This window comes from Dichomitus squalens (genome assembly GCF_000275845.1).
Source record: "Dichomitus squalens LYAD-421 SS1 unplaced genomic scaffold DICSQscaffold_16, whole genome shotgun sequence".
NCBI lineage: Eukaryota > Fungi > Basidiomycota > Agaricomycetes > Polyporales > Polyporaceae > Dichomitus > Dichomitus squalens.
In genome coordinates, this window is record NW_006766898.1 from 179,403 (window position 1) to 197,713 (window position 18,311).

Consider the following 18,311-nt stretch of genomic DNA (forward strand, 5'->3'; position numbering starts at 1 on the left):
CGCACTCGTCCACACGTATTGTAGAGCACCCTGCGAGAGATGCATGATATCATTGCTGACGATGCCTCTTCCCATGATGTCCGCTCCTCTCGAAGTCACAAATTACCCGCTACAACCTGTGATGGAATTGACAGGAGTTCGACCACCGCTGGTGATATTACTCTGGTGCTGGACAGAGTGTGGATCTGAGCGATGATACTCCCATAGAAGAGAAGGAAACCTCGAAGGGGTACAAGCCCAAGGTGACTGGCATCGGTGGACACAGCGATAGGTGCATCGCACTCCTGAATTCAGATGCATTATGTTATCGGGTTGCGCACACAAAGAGAAGTCACAGTGTATTGCCTATAACAGAGACAGAGGATTACAGGGGGATTGACTGCTTGCAGATATCATAGATAGTGCAGAGTAGGCTCAGCGCAGCTCAAAGATGGCGGGAGATAAGCATGCAGGCGCGCAGGCAAGGACAGCTCGGACTCCCGGAGAGAGGGCAGGGAGGTCACATAGGTCACCGAGCGGGGAGTCACGGGGGTAAAGCCACCAGACGTTAAGGTGCTCGGGAACCTCCGATTTTTCGTTCCCGCTTGGAGCTCCGAACGTCTGGTCACGAGACTAGTGCACTGCTGGAAGCACCTGCACACAGCGGGGATCTTCGCGGGAAGCATTCCACGCAGAATATTGTGTGTCCTGTAGCTCTGAAAGCCACGTAGCATGAGGCGGGGCACACTTCCCGCAGTCACGACGAGCTTGTCCCCCGACTGGGAGGTGGCCGGAGCGCTTGCTTGCGGGGCTCGGCAGGAGGCCGCCGCTGATCCGAGCACAGGGAGGCCTGGGGGAAACGCGACGCTGGTTTTTACATCAGCTGGAAAACACCCTGATGTTCAGTTTTCAGTGCTCACAATTCTTCCAACAGAAAATAATGTCAAATGCATCTGTATTCGTGATGTAATAGCACTAGCGAAAGCTGAAGCACCCAAGCGGAGCAGTTCTCCCGCTTCATCAGTTGTCACGAGATGCCCGGAGGGACTCTCTCATACTGATTAGGCCCGTAGACCCGGCCAGTTGAAGTGACTAGCAATCACGGGAAGATTGCCGCGCCGCGGGCGGTCGCTTCGATTGCTTGCGATTGCTTACGATTGCGGATTGACTGGTAAGGCCACGACCTCACAATTCCAAGGCTTGTTCATTTGGGTCATCGCGATAGTGCTAGTCGGTATGTTCGGCGACCAGATGAGTATGCTCACAATAGTACTGATCTCATGGTATAGGCAGCTACGCAACAGATGAACCACAACCATTACGATATGCCTCCATTTCCCGAGTACGCATCTCCGGTCCCAGCTGCAGATAGTCTCGATGGGCTCAGCAGCGACGAGATCCGAGCCTGGACACTGTGGAAGTCGGAGGAGTATCGTCTCCTCTCCTACACTATGCTCTCCCTCTACAACGCCGCCGCGCCGATCCACACACTCCCCACCGAGCTGCTGGTGAAAATCTTCGGTCAAACGTGGCAGGACCGACGGAGCGTCCGTCTGACATCTGTCTGCCGGCGATGGCACTCCACATACCGACTCACGTCTCAGTTCTGGGCGGCTGCGGTCTCAGGCCTTTCCTTCAATTATACCGAGACCGTGATGGTCAGAAGCAGGGGCACCTCATCATCGACATTGCCCTCTGAGCTTGTGAGTGCCTTCCTGGAAAGGTCCTCCCCATGTTTCATCCATTCGGAGGTCGACCAATATTCCACGAACGCTACCGTGCTCGTTTCCATCCTACCCGTCGAGCTGTCTATCCATGCATGGCGAATCAGTTCTCTGTCGTTCTCCGGGAACGCCATGCTGTTGCCGGATTTGCCCCAGCTGTTGGGGAGGAGCATGCCGGCACTAGAGAAGCTCCGTATCGTGGCACCCATGGGCGGTGGACCGCTCACGCCACTCAGCTTCACCCGCCTACCTAAAAACAGCCTTCCCCACCTGCGCGAGCTATCGGTCAGCCCTGGCGAACTGTTTCCTCATTTTGCGGTTAGGTCGCTACGAAACGTCAGCTTGTCCGGCTGCCGTTCAAGCATCCAGCCGCTGGAGTCCCAGGTTCTGCTACAGGCGTTGCGCAAGTGTCCCGATCTTGAGACGTTGCATTTCGGCGATTACGTGGCCCCGTATGATTGGCCCGTGCTGCATGAAGCATGTGCTATACACCTTCCTTCGTTGACGAAGCTCGAGATTTTCGACACAAAGAGCTTGGCAGTCCTGGGGGCGCTCAGTGCTCTGTCTGTTCCTTCAACTGCGTTGATTCATGTGAGCGCAGAAGATACAAGGGGCCTCTCTGACTTCCTACCGCATCATGTCTTTCAAAGATACTCGTTCGACCGCGTTATCCTCCGCATAAACGAATCCAGTTCATGTCGATTGGAGTGCTTTTCAGACCACTCTCAACCACTCTGGGTTTTGGGCTTCGATTACCGGGGATCTCTCGGCAATCTTGGCCTGGAGGAATACTTCCAGGGGATGCATGTCACCCACCTGGAGGTGCTCGACGCATGGGAGGTCGGAGTGTTGAACGCCGACAGAAGTGGCATTGACGACTGGGTCGTTGCTCTACGGGCATTTCCCCATCTGACCCACCTCACCGTTTGTGGGACAGACGGCCCTAACCTCGTCCTCCCGGCACTCGCTCGATGCACCACATCTTCCGATCCTAGCGTCGCACGTCTCTCTTGCGCGAGCTTGACAAACATAGCTCTCAGCTGGAAAATCACATCCCCGAGGGGTGACCCGAACGAGCCGACGAACCTCCCAGAAGGATGCGATGCGGCGACATACCGCTCGTGGGATGTTGAAGAACGCGTCCGATGGAGATGTTCGATGATGCAGCCCGTGTTCGAGGAGCGTGCGTTGAATGGGGCACCCGAGTTGCATACGCTTGAGTTCTGGGAGTTCGAGACGAGGAGGCGGAGGCGATGGCAGCAGGAAGATGATGTGAAGGATGGAGAACTTATTCCTTCGACTCATTGTGGTGAAACTAGCGCCCCCTGTCTCGCGCAGCTTCGAAGGGTCGTCGGCGGGCCTGTTGTGTATAGGGGCCATCTGTTGACGAAGGAATAAGACACATCAATGAGCAGGATTCACTAGCATGTCATACTAGGTGACTTACTAGTTGTACATGTAATTCGCTCACTATGGAAACTTCTTTAGCAAACATGGGCCGGAGTGCTGCTGTGCACAATCGTAAGAAAGGGTGTCAAAATCAGAAACGACAGCGGGATATGTGTGTCAACTGTCTCTGCCCTTGTCCGACTAATCAGACCATGGACTTGCCACTTAGTGGGAATGAATGCGACCGAGTTTCAGCCTCATGAAGATCATATAGACCTGGTGTTAGTGTCAATAGAGCAAGGAACTAGAGACAATATCATCTTGAATCCAATGGTTAGATAACCCATGACTAGAGCCTTCTCAAACCTGTCAGCTTCGGGACAAGGCCCCAGATACAAAGGAGCAGGAATATCAACTCGCTCGCAGGCGAGTAATTCCCAATCGATCCATTGATTGCTTATAACATAGAGTCTATGTCGAGCTGCAGGGCCCTCCGCGACGTGCGCATTTCCGGTGGGCAGGTAGTATACGACGTGTTTTAGGATGGGAGGGGGACGATTTAAAACCAGCGACGATTGAATGCACGTGTCTTCACTGCAGTGAACCATTCATCTCTTAAAGCGTTGCTGAACAACTCGCTTTGACTTGAATTGCTGTAATTGTAAGGCGTATCTCGTTGGTCTGACTGCAAACGGGAGACGTAGTCTTGAGCTGCGAGAGCCAATGTCCTGGCTGCAGATCCCAAGGACTCCTGCCGATACTGAGTACAACGTGCTGAAAATCGGAGTCGAGACTATGACAAGGCGGAATCCAGCCGGAAGTGGAGAACGTCTCCCGCGTCGGCCTCGAGATCATGCCATAGCTGGTCCCAATTGGCTCTTTTGATACTGAAAACCAGCGGGCGCAGCCCAGGAAGGGATGCGTTTGAAAGTGCCAGGGCTGCTGCCTCCGTGATACCCAGGCCCAACAGACAAGTGCGCAGTTTCACCGGGGGTTTGTGACTACGCAACGGGGGGAATAATCTGATCGTATATTCTGTAGGGAATACGGAGGTCATTAGCTCGTTCGATGTGGTTTGGCTTGGAGGAACCGTGAATGCTTCGGATGAGTAGAAATCCGAGAGGACCACGATGGAAGTGGTCGGGGTCCTGGTATGTGCTCGTGTCACCACGAGCGGGGCCTCTAGGCGCTAGCTCCCTTTGCGTCTGCCACCACTTTCCGGTCTTGCGAGGTGCGTCCGTCGTTTTGCTGCATCCGTGCACCGCGCGAGAACTTGACATTCAGAAAAATCAGATGAGCGCACAGGTGGCAACGCGAACGACACGCGCTGTGACGACGGCTGGGCGTACTGTGCGTCGGACACGGCCAGCACCCCAACGTCCACCGCTGAAACGCGACGAGAAAGGTCTTCCTATCCCCCATGTCAACGTGATCGTTCGCGACACACACCGGAGCCGTCTTGCGGACCACTACCACGACACCTTACAAGAGGACCTCATGTACATGACCTATGTGCACGAGCCGATCCCGCGCAAGCCGCCTCGCCCTGTCCGTTTGACGTACGATCCGAACGACCCATACACAAAACACAGGCACAACCCTCCACTCGGCGGAAACCGATGGGCGAAACAGCCGCCCCCTCCCTCTGCTCCGGACAACATCATCCAACTTGAGCGTATCCAGATCCATACCCAAATAAAGTCGGCGGTGGCCAGCCGTACGAACCTCCTTGGACCTATCATGGCCTTTCGCGCGATCTCTGGAGCGACGGAGCAGGGTGGCGGTCAGCATACGGCTGAAGGTGTGCAGCTGGTGAAGGGTCGGAAGAACTTGCAGGGCTGGGTGCGGCCTGGGCTACCGGTCGGTGTCAAGGTCGACTTGAAGGGACCGCAGATGTGGGACTTCCTCAGCGTGCTCGTGGAGTTTGTGCTTCCCCGATTGCGTGACTTCCAAGGCATCCCCCTGGAGGGGCCGTCGTCGCGTCTGGACAAGCCGAACGCAGCGTCCGGTGTGGTGTCGTTCGGCTTGCCTCCCACTGCTCTCGGGCTGTTCCCTCAGATTGAGGTGAATTTCGACGCGTACCCTTCCACATTCGGTATGCACATCCATTTCATCACGAATGCAAAGGGCGTTGGGGCACAAAACCGCGCGAGGGCGCTGCTTTCGGGTTTCCAGATTCCATTCTCGAAATCATGAGGTGAGTATATATTGCATCGTCCTTCGCGGTGTGTTTTGACAACTGACGGGACCACTTGAAGGCTTGTCTACTAGACGTATTATCATATTATGCTAATAGAATTGCACGTAATTCTGGCGTGACCCGCCGCTCAATGCCAGTAGACAAGTCGTTGGTAGGAGAGTCTCAGAAGAGAAAGTAGATGTTAAGTGCACGCGACCAGTGCTGGCACGTGTTCCCCGTCAGGCTAAGGCCGGAAGGTAGAGCTTAGGGCTGGCCAGTTGGTGTGCGCTACGATCGACATAGATCTATTCCCTGCTTGGCACGTGGGTTCGGTGGTGTGAAGCACGGGCATCAATCCAACCTTGGTCCTACTCGTCCACCTTGTTCCGTATGTAGCACAGAATCCCTCCTTGTAGCTTGGCTGATCCCAATTAGACTGCACATCGACAGAGAAATGTCGGTCAACACATCTGTTGGTTCTGACCTAACGGTTTTGGAGCTCGTGGAGCTTCTAGCCGACAAGGTGAGTGGGCCGCCACGGTTGAGAGAGATCTGGAGTATGAGGTATGTGTTTTATGTGCATCATAACCAACGCTTACGAATCTCCCCACTCAGCACCGCGGATGTGAGTCCAGTGTTGTTCATAGGTCGCCTGCGAGTTCATCGATGTTTGCGCAGATCAAGGCTGCTTGCAACCTGCTTTCCGGCATCCACATCTCCCTTCACTACATTTTGAATTCACGCATCCGGATCAACACCCTTCCTGACGAGATCCTCAGGCTGGTCTTCTCCTTTGTTCCCCGACTCCCTGATATCTTCACCAAGCAGGACCCAGATCTCAGTATCTGTAGCCCGATTCGCATCAGGACGGTATGGGACATCCTTCCCGTTTCACAGGTCTGCCGGCAGTGGCGCGACCTGATCACTTCCGACTCTACGCTGTGGTCAAGCGCATTCCTCACACCGCCCCGAAGAGGCAATCGAGGCTCTACGACGTCGACAATGATTTCACATCTCGCTCGTTTCAATCCTGCTTCGTTGCACGTGTACATAAAGGAAGAGCAGTTGTGGCGCCAACGCCACACATGGAGTCAGGCAGAACACCATGGTCGGGAGCTCTTAACGCAGTATGCGCCTCGTATCTGCGAGTTATGCGCCGACATTCCTCTCGACTGGGAGGGCGACGATCCGCCCTGTCTGTTGCTCCCGATGAACGCGATCACAAGACTCGTCCTTCGCTGTTATCTCCCACATGCGGAATCTAGGACGAGGTGGAAGGGCATGTACCCTCTCTTCGGTGGGAGCGACCTGCCACTCCGCACTCTGTCGCTGAGCCACATTCCGTTCTTACCCGCTAATCGTGTCTCCCAGCTTACCCGCCTTCGTATATTCTACGACAGATGGGATTTGGATCGGGGAGTGGTCGCGGGATGGTCTCTCCGTGACTTCCTCACATTCTTATCTGGGGTTCCCCTACTGCAGGAAGCCTTCATACACGGTATCCCCGAAGATTCCGTATCGCACGTCGACGCTGGACGACTTCCTCACGTGCAGCTCGGGCGCCTGCAACGCATCTCCTTGCGAGCTTGGGATTACTCCGATAGCAGTTCCCGCAGCGGCGATATTTCGCCTTCACTCTTATCGCATCTCACCTTCCCCAGGACCTGCTACATCCGAATGGATGCTAGTAAGCCGTATCACCTCCAATTCCTCTCCGCATACCTCACCACTGGTTTGGAATGGACCCAGGCCGAGCTCAAGCTCAAAATGCTACTCCTTTGCCAGCCGGACGGGTGGGCTATTCAAATCACATCCTATTCCTTGGAAGACCAGCCTATTGGAGGGCTTCGTATCGTAATCTCACTCCCAGAAGGCGTTCGCTTCGGCCATGATGCAAGCTGGCTGGATCTCAAGGAGGCCATCCGAGCTTTCATGCTGTCGCCTCCACTGATGTACGGAACGCAAGTAGCGTGGATTTCCGGCCAGGCGACCGAGCACGCCAGGCAAGCTGGTTTTGTTGGATCGCTCTTATCCTTGCCGAACGTCCGCGAGTTGTACCTATGCGACTCCGGTTGGACTGCTCGTGAGGGGCTCACCGAGTCCTTGGGATCCGCCTTGCCGAACCGCACGCCGCCCCACATCCCACTTCCCCAGCTGGATACATTGTACCTGACCATATACGATCAGTCCGGTCTGGATAAGGTCAGCGCCGTCCTGCGTTCCCGCAGAGAGGCCCGCTGCGGCATCCGTCGTCTCCTGGTCGAATTTGACCCCGACTATGTCCCCGATTTCGGGAGTGCCGAGGATCCAATACAGACGATGCGTGGCGCTCTCGAACCCTATGTCGAAGAGCTGCGCTTCCTGACGTCGGAGCGGCAATACCACAAGAAGCATTCGTTATCGAGGGCATTGTCCGGTGCTGTATGCGTGGAGCCTGATTATCATCTGCGACTGCTGTGGGCACCGTGGACGGAGGATAGAAACGCCTCCTTCGGAGTTCAGTGGGGCTGACAATGGAGTCGGGCATCCATTGTTGACTGCAGTGTCTGCTGCTTTTTGATCTGACGTTTCCTTACATTGTGACGCCTGTCTCGCTCGCTTTACGATCCTTAGTTAGAAGTCGGGTTCGACGGTGTGGGTTTTCTTTGCGATGGCCAACGATGGACATTTGTCAACTATACGAGCATCACGGTGTATCAATCTGCCGAACCGTTCTCATACTGGTAACAACCTGGCATGTTTCCGGGCGCTGTGGGCACCTGAGGCAGTAGGTGGATAGCTAATGCATATGTGATCTTGCGATAGTCGCGCTTTACGGCGCGCGTCTTTGGAAGCTGGCACAGGCGCCCCGATCCCTCGGAACTCCGTCGCGCTCGGTAATCGTCGTCTGCCTTGCCAATGCCAACTACATCTTAGTGGCGAGGCTGGCACTGCACTCGAGGACTCGCGCGTCACACCTCGGTACTACCACTCCTGAAGTCGGGATTGGTTTAGTAGGCCTACAGTATTACTAGTTGTCCCCTCCGAGTACCGGCTAAATCGGCCTTATCTGGATCCGTCATGCTCAGCAACTGACCTGAAAGCCCTCATGGTACACGTTCCTTCTCAGCACACGCTGCCATAAATTGTTCTCTGACATACGGTGCGCTGTTCCTGCGATTGGTTGTCTCACTGTGTCCCTTAACTATGGAATACCCAGATATTCGAGATGGCGCAGTCCCACCCGACGATTGTGGAGCTGGTTGAAAGCCTCGCAAATAAGACCCTCCAAAATGGCAGCGATGAGGAGTTCCTGAGACTCAGGCATGTCATCTCTGACAGCGCTGTCGCAATTGGTGCATGAGGGGTACTAACCATTGTTTATAGCGCTAGAGACGTATGTCTCTCATCACCTATACACGTTACTGGTGCTCAACATCAGTTCTCTAGATCGAGTCATCGTGTAGGCTTCTTCCTCGTATCCTTGCCTCTGTACGACGGGCGTCGAATTCTCGAAGGCCGGTTAACACCTTACCGCCGGAAATCCTCCTCAGAATTTTCGCCTTCATCCCGCCGCCTCCGGAGCTCACAGTCTTCGATACCATCGAAGGAGTATGCGGTCCATTCGGCATCCGGAAAGTCTGGGAGCTGCGCGCGATCACCCAAGTCTGTTACAAGTGGCGATCGTTGGCCCTGAATGTTTCCGACTTGTGGTCGAGTGCCTTTCGTGTCCCGCACTGGGGCTCCAGGTGTGGTGACATACCGAATAATGCCTGCCATCATCTCTATCGTTGCGTAGCAGGGCCGATTCACTTGTATGCCGAAGAAGATGGTCTTACCGGAGTCAACTGGCAGAAGCTCAGAGACGTCGACGCACCCCTAGACTTCGAGGACCGCGTGGAGGAGCTTCATGTCCTCACCTTAGATGGATGGAGGAAGCACGGTTCCCTACCTACTTCTTTGTCATCGCCTCGCATGCGTGCCCTCCGGAAACTTGTGGTTCGGAGTTTGCACTTTGGCAACGCTGGAGCTACCAGCTGGGAGTGGCAAGGCCTTCAGTCGCTCTTTGCGGAACAAACCCCTCCTCTGAGGTCTCTGGCAATAATCGACTCGCCTTTCCTACCGCTCAACCCTCTCCCGACTCTCACGCATCTCGTCCTATTCTACCAAATGAAGCGCGAGATGCGTGACACATGGTCCCTCCATGACCTAATGCACTTCCTATCCGATTCCCCTACTCTGGAGGAACTCATCATCTGCGGTATTCCGTATGACAGCGTCAGCGGCGGCCGGCTATCTACAGCTCGTCTTGGCAACTTGCGGAAGCTATCCATTCGTGCATGGGATTATCGCACGCCAGGAAGGCCAGGACTCCCACTCCTTCTTTTCTCGCATCTCATCATCCCCCAGACATGCTATCTCCGCCTTGACGTCGGCTCGGTTGAGCAGCTTGCAGAGCTCACCTCGCATCTGAGAACCCGCCTATGGGACGTTCCCGTCTCCAATGTTCATTTTCTGCTGGGCGCATCCCCATACACCTTGTCCTCTCTCCAAGCTACCTTCCCGTCATCTGGAGGTGGCATACGCGTGGATATTCCAACGGTACAGGGCGTCGATCCAAGCGACGAGCTTGCAGACGCCATCTATGCCTTCCTTACGACGCCTCCTTTCGCCGCGGCTGGAGCTCTTTGGCTTTCGGGCTTGGGTATCGATTCCGCATGCCAAACCAGGACGACCAGTTCACTCCGCGCTTTCAGCGGTGTCAAGAAGCTATACGTCGCGGCCGGTCTAATGGGGGACCAGGAGGAGTTCGTCAAGTCCCTCGGTGATCCAATGTCTCTGCCCGACTCAGCGCAGCTCCTATTCCCGAACCTGGACACTCTTTACGTCTTCGTTGACGACGATTACGGCCTCGCGGTGGGAGAGCTTGCGGACATGCTTCGCCGGCGAGTGGAGACAGGATGCAAGGTCAAGCATCTGCTGGTAGGATGCGTGGGACCGGAAGATGGCGGGCCGGCCTCTGCTTTACGGAAAGAGATTGAGTCATTGATTGGGACGGTAGTCGAAGACGTGACTGTACTGGGCGAGGATGGATATGGGCGAATGTGCGGGCTGCGGACAGTTCTTCCTCTCATTTGCACCGCCGCGGGTGGAGGTTTGGTCTGGGTACCGTGGACCGAAAACGAGACGACCTTTTCTCTCATACATACCAACTAACTGAGCGCCGGGATACTGTTGTCGCTAGGGTCGTCGCATGTCGACTAGTAGCTTCTCTGATAGATACTGAAAACAGGGAGTCAGTTAGCTTCCGCTGGACTTTATATATACGACTGTGCGAGTATGGGTCAACATCCACCCACGCCGCAACTTTCTCGCCGTGCTGTCATACATTTATAGGAAACTTCCACTCCTTCTAGTACGTCATGCGGTATTATCCTCAGGAGTTCATATGCCCTTCATAGGTATTTCATAAGGAACTCCACAGTCGCCTTAAACGCGCCCTCCCTGCCGGCTTTGACCTTCGGATCGCTCTGTGGAAATCCGTCAGTGTAGATGCTTGGCGATCGTGGATCATGAATCGGACGTACGAGGTCGCCGCGGACAGCAAAGCCGTGAGTGCAGCCTTCCCAGTATGTGTGCTCATATCCGGGAGCGAACTTGCCGCCGCCGAAAAGTTCATCAGCCTTCTGTCCAGCACCCCGAGGGAACTGGGGGTCAAACTCGCAGGCGTTGATGAGGAGTGGAGCCTTCGACTGTGCGGCGTATTTCTGCGAGGGGTGATTGTGGCTGTCGGTGGCCGCGGTACTACATACGCAATTCGCTCAATGCTTACCTCAAGATCCTGCGGGATCTGCAGGAGGGATGGGTGGGAGACAGCGACGACGTCGATCTCGTTGGTGAACGCGAGTTCGAATGCCGGACGCCCGCCGTAGCAGAATCCGATGGCCGCAAACTTGGTGATACCCTGAGTCTTGAGGGCAGCGATCAGCTGGCGAATGATGGGCAGCTTGCTATCCACTGAGTGTTTTCCGAGCCAGCCCATTAAATCGAAGCTGCTACCGGGGTTGAGAGCATCAGGGGGGACGGCGTCATCGCCGAAGAGGTCTGGAGCATAGACTTTGAAGCCGTTGCGAGCATAGTCGTCGGCCAACAACTGAATCAGGGAGCATCAGAGACAGAGTTTGTGCTTGACCCCGATGGACTATACGACGCAAACCTTGTTGTTGGGCAAGGGCAGGCCAAACACGTCAGTTAGAAAGAGAATTGCTTTATCTTTCGGGTAGTCGATTGTCGGAGTCGCAACGTAGACCTCGACACCGCCGATAGTCTGAATCTGACCTGTGCCATGATCAAAGTCTAAGTATAGCAGTGCGTATGGCTGACCTATGCAGCATACCTTCAGGCGTACCCTCATGGCGGACACCTGTTGTTGGGTGTCAAACGGTCCTGCGGATGCCAATCGAACAGGGGCCTTCCTTACCTGAAACGCAGTGTGCACACAGAGACATGTTGATAATCAATTGAAGGGGGTTGGAGAGCTGACTCACGTACAGTCCCCACACAGGTTTTATAGTGGGACGGTTACTAAGCGTGGGTACTAGACGGACCCTGCGAGGCAGTTCACCTGAACTATTCTCCAACTATAGAAACGAGTTTATGAAGACTCAGCGAGCTGCTGAGCAATCCGCTCCAGCACGTCATCCCATGAACTGACAAAGTCAAACATGGTCGTCCTGGAGGTTTGAGGCGGCAGGTCACGTCTTGATACCTTGGCACATGCAGCCTTCTGATACTCCCGTTGCGTTGAAAATGGGCGACAGCGATTCAGACTCATCAGTTGAGAAGGTTGTGTGAGCTATCCGGCAAACTTACTGTCAACCTTCATGAAAGTAGTTACTGGCTTGTCGTGCCCACTGCATGTGGTGTCGTTCTCAACTTCTCATCCTCCGGCCCGCGAGTCGGGCGCTAATCACAGTGTAGGGTTGGGTTTTAATTGATCGCAGTCCCCCCTTGCTATGGTGGCGCTGCCAAGTACTGCAGGCCTCCACTGTAGATGTCATAATTGTCATTTAACCAGCTTGATCCTCACCAATACTCGCTAAATTGCTTTCTCTCAGCCCGGTCATGGATATATCATCAAACGCAAAACCTAGGTCGCTTGTGTTGGCTGGCTTTCGTACGGCTAGCACATTCGAAGACATCCCGATAATGTGATGTACTATCTCATAAGTTCGAACGCACACGCCCCCTAACGCTATCACACGTGAAGTTGGTTCATTGCAACTGACAGCACTTTACTTCCAATAGCAACCTAGAGGACGCCAGGAACGATGATCCAGTTGTGCGGAGAGCGCTGGCTGACCAGATACGAGATGCTTGCATCAATGTGGGCTTCTTTTACGGTATGCCTCCGGTTCCTTGGCAAAAGCACATGGTGGACAGCTGCTGATATGTTCTGCGGCGAATACCCAATAGTTAAGAACCATGGGATACCAGAAGATACCATATCCAAGGCAGTCGACGCGGCTAAGCGATTTTTTGCTTTGCCACAGTCTAGAAAGACGGCACTGGACATTCACAAGAGCCCGAACTTCAAGGGTTATACGGCTCTGCTAGGGGAAAACACGAACCCAGAGAATCGCGGTGATCTTCATGAGGGGTTCGATATCGGATGGGAAGAGCTCACAGGGACTTCCCGTACCGATGATGGACTCATGACTGGCGAGAACGTATGGCCAGCAGACATGCCTGGATTCAGAGAAGCAGCACTCGAATACTAGTGAGTGCTGGTGTCCCGAAAAATCTCGGCTTCTACAAGACTAAGTCTCATGCAGCCATTCGGCTGTGCGATTGGGACAATCGCTCTTCCCCCTATTCGCCCTCGCCCTCGACTTACCAGAAACATTCTTCGACGATAAGGTCGCCATTCATTCTTCCTTTCACCCACGCAATAGCCGATCGTTTGAGCCCACAGACGACCAAGCCAGCTGCGATCATGCGGTTGCTGTACTACCCGCCTCAGACCGGCCCTGTCGACGATAGGCTTCAAGGTATCGGCGCTCACACTGAGTAAGCACGACGGACGTGGATATAGAAGGTCACTGACTCCGCGGACATACGGTCACAGCTACGAGGTACGTCTTGAAATTCTATCGAGCCGCTCAGTGGTGCTGATATCGGAACCAGTGTTTCACGATATTGTGGCAACAAGACGACGTTCAAGCGCTCCAAGTACTGAATGCGAACGGGAAATGGGTAAATGCTATTCCCATCCCTGGAACGCTTGTCGTGAAGTACACCCCACCCGCTTGGATCTGCTAGCGCGGGGTCTAACTCCCTTATATAGCTTGGGTGACCAGTTTGCAAGATGGACCAGTAAACTCTCTGAGCCGTATCATCGCTTCGTTATGATCTCATCCACCTGATCTTCCAGATGATGTGTTCAGGTCGACGGTTCATCGGGCCATCAACCGCTCCGGCGTCGAGAGATTTTCCATACCCCTGTTCTTCGGGACGGATTACGACGTCAAGCTTGAGGTGGGCCCTATGATCAAAATGTCGCTTGCATCGACTCACCCTATAAAAGGCTTTACCAAGTTGTGTATCCGAAGACTATCCCCCCCAGTATGAAGTGGTCACAGCTGGGGAATATGTCAAGTCGAGACTAGAGGCGACGTACACCCACTCGAAGGTGGAGCACTGAGATGAGGAAACGCATGGCTCAGACGATTAATCCAGTGTAGCGTGATAGTGATACAAGTGTGTTCCGTAACGTCGACGTACATCTGCGCCTAATGCTCAGTATAGTATAGTGAGATCCAAGATATCCCATGTGCGCCCCAGGCGCATCTGACCGCGCCGGGATCAGTAGCTGGACGGATAGAGGAGGAGGCGGCCGCCATCAATTAACTGTACAGTTCCATTTAGATAGGCACCAGCCTGCAGGAATCAGTCAGTTCTCGAGCGCGATCTACATCCGACACAAGGCACGCACTCGACTTGTCAGGAACAGTATGAGACCGCCCATGTCGTCCGTCGTGCCAGCGCGGTGCAGCGGCACGCCGGCTCTGACGTATTCATCGGAGATGAGGCCGTCGACCATTTCTGCGGTGACATGCGTCAATTAGGGCCACGATCAGCGCCCAAAGGAAGCGGCGTACCAGAAGGAAAGATGCCTGGCGCGATGACGTTGCTTCGGATTTGCCAGTCCTTGAGGAAGTACGCGAGCATCTTGCCCAAGTGTGTCGCTGCGGACTTGCTGAGGGTATAGGACACGCTAAACACTTTGTCGTCCTTGCGGAAGGCTCCGCCGCTTGAGACTGTGAGGATCTGGCTGGTGACACCGGGCATGTTTCCGCGCTTGTTACCCGCATCGAGGAGGTCGAGGAAGCAGACGGTGTTGTACCATACAGCGGACACATTGACGTCGAACGAGTCTGCGAAGTCTTGAGGTGTGCCAGCGTTCCAGAGCAGCTCTTGGTACTTCTTCATATCGACCTCGCCTGGCCCGGGAAGCTTCGGCAAGAAATTTCTGGCTAGACCAGCATTGTTCACGAGAAGGTTGATGAACCCGTGTCGCTCACGGATTGTCTGTGCGACCGCCCGCATCGACTCGCGGTCCGTCACGTCGCCTTGCAGCGGGATGAGATTACGTCGGCGCTGAAGTCGGTCCGGTTTAGTTCGTTACTCCATATAGTAGGCGGGCGGGCGCGGATCTGCGTACGTTGTGTTCGTTTGCAGCAGCCTCAAGGACATCTAAGCGTCGTGAGACGATGTATACGATTGCCCCGTTGTGTTCAAGAGCTTTTGCGATCATAAGTCCAATACCTGTGTGAGATATTGTGTGAGCGTGATCCCCCTGACGTACCAACCGCTGATAGTCGTCAGGTACTCACCTGTGCCGCCGCCCGTTACGACAGCGACGAGACCCTCGACGCTGAACAGGTGTTGGGTATCCGACAAAACATTGCCATTCCTCGACTGGTTATTGAAGGTCGAGCTGCTGCTAACAGCCATGGTGGCGATCGGCATTGCAGGAGTGCTGTCTGGTGGGGGGGACGTCGGCGAAAGGTGCGGTTGCGTCCCTTGCTTGAACGGGGGACTCTAAGTAGGAGCTCGCTTACGGCCCACGACCGCTAGAGTTGCGGTGATTCCTGAATGATCCCAGACTTGCTGCATGCATGCCAGCCTCATTTGGCTTGGAACGGATGACACGGAGCACGGCTGAGAGCACCGCTGGGCGGCCAGCTGGGCTTGATCGGAACGCCGGGGTCGAATTTTCTCCTACCAAGCCAGAATCGCGAGCCCGAAACGCTAGTCTCCGTGCAAACCGTGCTGACCTCATGGCATGCTGGATCGCAAACTCTGTCCCGAGGGGAGGGCATGAAGGCGGAAAGAAGCCTAGGGGCGACGGAGAAGACGCGCGGAAAAGGCAGCGCGCTCGGCACCAGCGCGCGATTTACCAGAGGCGATCTTGACCGTACACGCCAGTGCCGCGGGCTGCCATCAGACACGCGATATGGTGGGAGAACACGAGCAGGAAATGGTGGTAGCAGCACTGCAAGCGGGTATCTTTGCACAACTTGCCTTTGCGCGACAGCGAATCGCCCAAACCGACGAGCCGGTGACGGCACGATGCGTGGTCGCGTGAAAGAAAATGCCGGGACATCGGAGGAAAGGAAGTCAGGCTTGATGATACACTTTGCCACAGACGTGGCTCGGGTCCAATGCGGTACGTACTGAACGACAATATGAATGTTGCGTTCTGAAAGTGTAGACCGGTGGAGAACAAGTGGAGAATGTCCGCGGCCTGTCTAGCTAGTGGTATAACACCTCGACTCTAGAGTGATATAGATACCGCGTTCATGTCCGCCGCAAGCATGTAGTCTGGGGTCGTGCTGTATGATATACGAAGTATGGAAACGGGAGGTGAAATAAAGAACCGCAGATGCGATGTCACTGTGTTAGACCTCACAGAGCCCAGACAAGCGCGAGTAGGCTTCCCAAGACCAGAGCAGGAGTCGCGAACCGCCCTAGCCCCACGGATCGAACGCCGCTTGAGGGCTGGATCACGGTCAACTCTCCGGGCTCGCCGTAAACTCGCAGGTAAGAGACCTCGAAATAAGCGGTGTTGTAGAACGATGGATCTCCGAGGACGTAGTCGTTGTAACAAACGCCCGTGCACGTCTGGTAGAACACACTTGCGGCCCCGGCATAGTCTACGCAAGAAGAGAAGTGTTGTGATGTCAGTTTCCTACGCTTCGCGCCTCCGTGGGTGCGCACAGCCGCCGGCAAGTGGGCATGCGTCAGAATGATAGGCCACGCACCACCGCATAACGTAATGTCGAAGACGATTTCTTGGGGCTGGAAGAACTCGTTGACGGCGCAGTCGTCCGCGGGCCAGTTTGCTACCGGTATCCCGAGAGTCGCGGTGTCAATCGTGCTCACGTTTCCTTGCAACGAACTCGGAAGTGTCGTGCGCTACGCTCTCATGACAGGTGAGCTTAAATCGCGTGGGGAACTGTAATGCATACGTTGAAGAACCAGATTCTGGGATAGCGGGACAAAGTGGCCCTGAGTAAGCATACACTAGTGTGCGTTTGGATGGCAGCTTACGATATGCCGTCTATGGCGAACTCTGTGACATACACGCCACCGCCAGCATTCGCGAAAGCTTGGCAGACATTCGTTTAGTCTAAACGGGCAAGAACCGTGTCATGAGCTGCTGACCTTCGCCGTACGAAGCTGGACTCGGATTTGTTATGATGCAGCCTTGGTTGCTGTTGGCATCGATTGAACAATCCGTGGAGTTGATAAGAGTACTAGACTGAACGGCGTTGGACGAATGCGTGCATCCCTATTGCCGTCATCGATCTTCTTTGAGTTCTCGGCACAGCGTAGAGCGGCCTGGTAGGTGGTTAACGACGTACTGGGTTAGTATGCAGTCCCATGTGACCCATCGGGTCCTGGTTGACGGCTTCGAACGTGTCGATCTGAGTAATACAGTCATGATATGAGTTGAATGATGTCGAGGGTGGAACTTCCATATAGCTCACTTCGCCTCCCACTGGCCATGTTGGGGCAGAAGACCAGAAGGCGCTCCAAACTGAACACTGGAAAGGGGGGGACGTTGAGTGTTATTGATCACATCCGCACCCGCCGGGAGGGTGGAGCCGAACGAACCCCGTATGGTACGTGGAGTATGTCCGCAACCCAGACTGAGCCCACCGTGAACTGGTCCTTCGTGGAGAGCCGAACGGAATTGCGGTTCTGACCGAACTTTAACTGGGTGGTATTGTCGACTTTCATGACCGCATTGCCAGCGTCATTGGTGAATGCGAGATTATCGTGGAAAGCGTCTTTGTTCCCCAGAAAGCTGGACATCAGCGTCAGCCAGAAACTCGTACATGCATACTACGACGGAGCTTCTGAGCATACTTGACATTCCCGTGGGTTAGGTTGTCCGCTGAAACCGTGCTCGTCGGTCAGCAAGTGCGTGACGGTCGGGTGGTTGTACAACAAACTCATACGCACCATTATTGTAGAAAGTCCAGTCATCGAAGAACGACTCCCCTGCGTATTCCTTCACCATGTTGTACTGCGCCGCAGCCCGGACCGCAGAGGGTAGAAGAAACGACGCATACGCAACCCAAAACGCGGTGAACATACTGGTGGGACACGGGGAAAGCGAGGGCAATCGCGTCGCCAAGAGGGACGGCACGATTGTTATAAAGCGGGTCTTACGATGCTTCTGCCGGCCTGACAGAGGCACCGAACGCGATGAGAAGTACGGAAGCTAACAGGGACCCAATAGACCCTGAACGACGCTACGATATTATACAGTTGTCAGTGTCTGAGTCCTGCCGAGCATGACTTGATAGGTACCTGCGGGGACGGCACGGATCGAAAGTCGGGCGTATCTGCAGGAGACAGGGCAGGAAGCAAGGCCCCGGACGTCGAGGCACGATGAATGGGAATGCGGCCTGCTCGGAAGAGCTGTCAGCGCACTGCCTGATGGATGCCGCGCGGATGGTGCGGCCGGACAACAAATGGCTTGCCTG

General features: G+C 54.7%; 6 protein-coding genes across 6 annotated transcripts; 4 read left to right on the top strand and 2 right to left on the bottom strand.

The window, feature by feature from the left end:
• The first annotated feature begins 1,267 nt into the window (after positions 1-1,267).
• On the top strand, positions 1,268-3,172 carry DICSQDRAFT_180966 (uncharacterized protein). Its single transcript, XM_007366142.1, has one exon. It carries the CDS (start codon positions 1,284-1,286, stop codon positions 3,099-3,101), a length of 1,818 nt encoding a protein of 605 aa, XP_007366204.1. The 5' UTR covers positions 1,268-1,283; the 3' UTR covers positions 3,102-3,172.
• A 1,127-nt stretch (positions 3,173-4,299) lies between these two features.
• Positions 4,300-5,479, top strand: DICSQDRAFT_136942 (mitochondrial 50S ribosomal protein L5). The gene is made up of 3 exons (XM_007366143.1): positions 4,300-4,323; positions 4,386-5,289; positions 5,351-5,479. Exon 2 carries the CDS (start codon positions 4,386-4,388, stop codon positions 5,286-5,288), a length of 903 nt encoding a protein of 300 aa, XP_007366205.1. The 5' UTR covers positions 4,300-4,323; the 3' UTR covers position 5,289; positions 5,351-5,479.
• A 3,000-nt stretch (positions 5,480-8,479) lies between these two features.
• Positions 8,480-10,467, top strand: DICSQDRAFT_147448 (uncharacterized protein; the record flags this gene model as incomplete). The annotated part of the gene is made up of 2 exons (XM_007366144.1): positions 8,480-8,578; positions 8,701-10,467. 2 exons carry the CDS (start codon positions 8,480-8,482, stop codon positions 10,465-10,467), a joined length of 1,866 nt encoding a protein of 621 aa, XP_007366206.1.
• Positions 10,468-10,706: 239 nt separating this feature from the next.
• DICSQDRAFT_61612 (alpha/beta-hydrolase) lies at positions 10,707-11,759 on the bottom strand (the record flags this gene model as incomplete). The annotated part of the gene is made up of 6 exons (XM_007366145.1): positions 10,707-10,781; positions 10,839-11,018; positions 11,084-11,404; positions 11,468-11,589; positions 11,648-11,674; positions 11,732-11,759. 6 exons carry the CDS (start codon positions 11,757-11,759, stop codon positions 10,707-10,709), a joined length of 753 nt encoding a protein of 250 aa, XP_007366207.1.
• Positions 11,760-12,375: 616 nt separating this feature from the next.
• On the top strand, positions 12,376-13,954 carry DICSQDRAFT_61552 (Clavaminate synthase-like protein; the record flags this gene model as incomplete). Its single annotated transcript, XM_007366146.1, has 10 exons — positions 12,376-12,461; positions 12,559-12,653; positions 12,727-13,030; positions 13,086-13,170; positions 13,226-13,320; positions 13,379-13,385; positions 13,438-13,544; positions 13,598-13,626; positions 13,685-13,788; positions 13,838-13,954. 10 exons carry the CDS (start codon positions 12,376-12,378, stop codon positions 13,952-13,954), a joined length of 1,029 nt encoding a protein of 342 aa, XP_007366208.1.
• A 5-nt stretch (positions 13,955-13,959) lies between these two features.
• DICSQDRAFT_87040 (uncharacterized protein) lies at positions 13,960-18,232 on the bottom strand. The gene is made up of 15 exons (XM_007366147.1): positions 18,136-18,232; positions 17,785-18,077; positions 17,689-17,716; positions 17,434-17,626; positions 17,307-17,363; positions 17,181-17,243; positions 16,981-17,107; positions 16,867-16,924; positions 16,785-16,800; positions 16,578-16,731; positions 15,147-16,469; positions 14,975-15,078; positions 14,412-14,910; positions 14,246-14,355; positions 13,960-14,190 (listed from the first exon to the last, which is right to left on the bottom strand). The coding sequence occupies exons 2-11, from the start codon at positions 17,915-17,917 to the stop codon at positions 16,222-16,224; spliced, it is 1,077 nt and encodes a 358-aa protein (XP_007366209.1). The 5' UTR covers positions 17,918-18,077; positions 18,136-18,232; the 3' UTR covers positions 13,960-14,190; positions 14,246-14,355; positions 14,412-14,910; positions 14,975-15,078; positions 15,147-16,221.
• Positions 18,233-18,311: the final 79 nt, after the last annotated feature.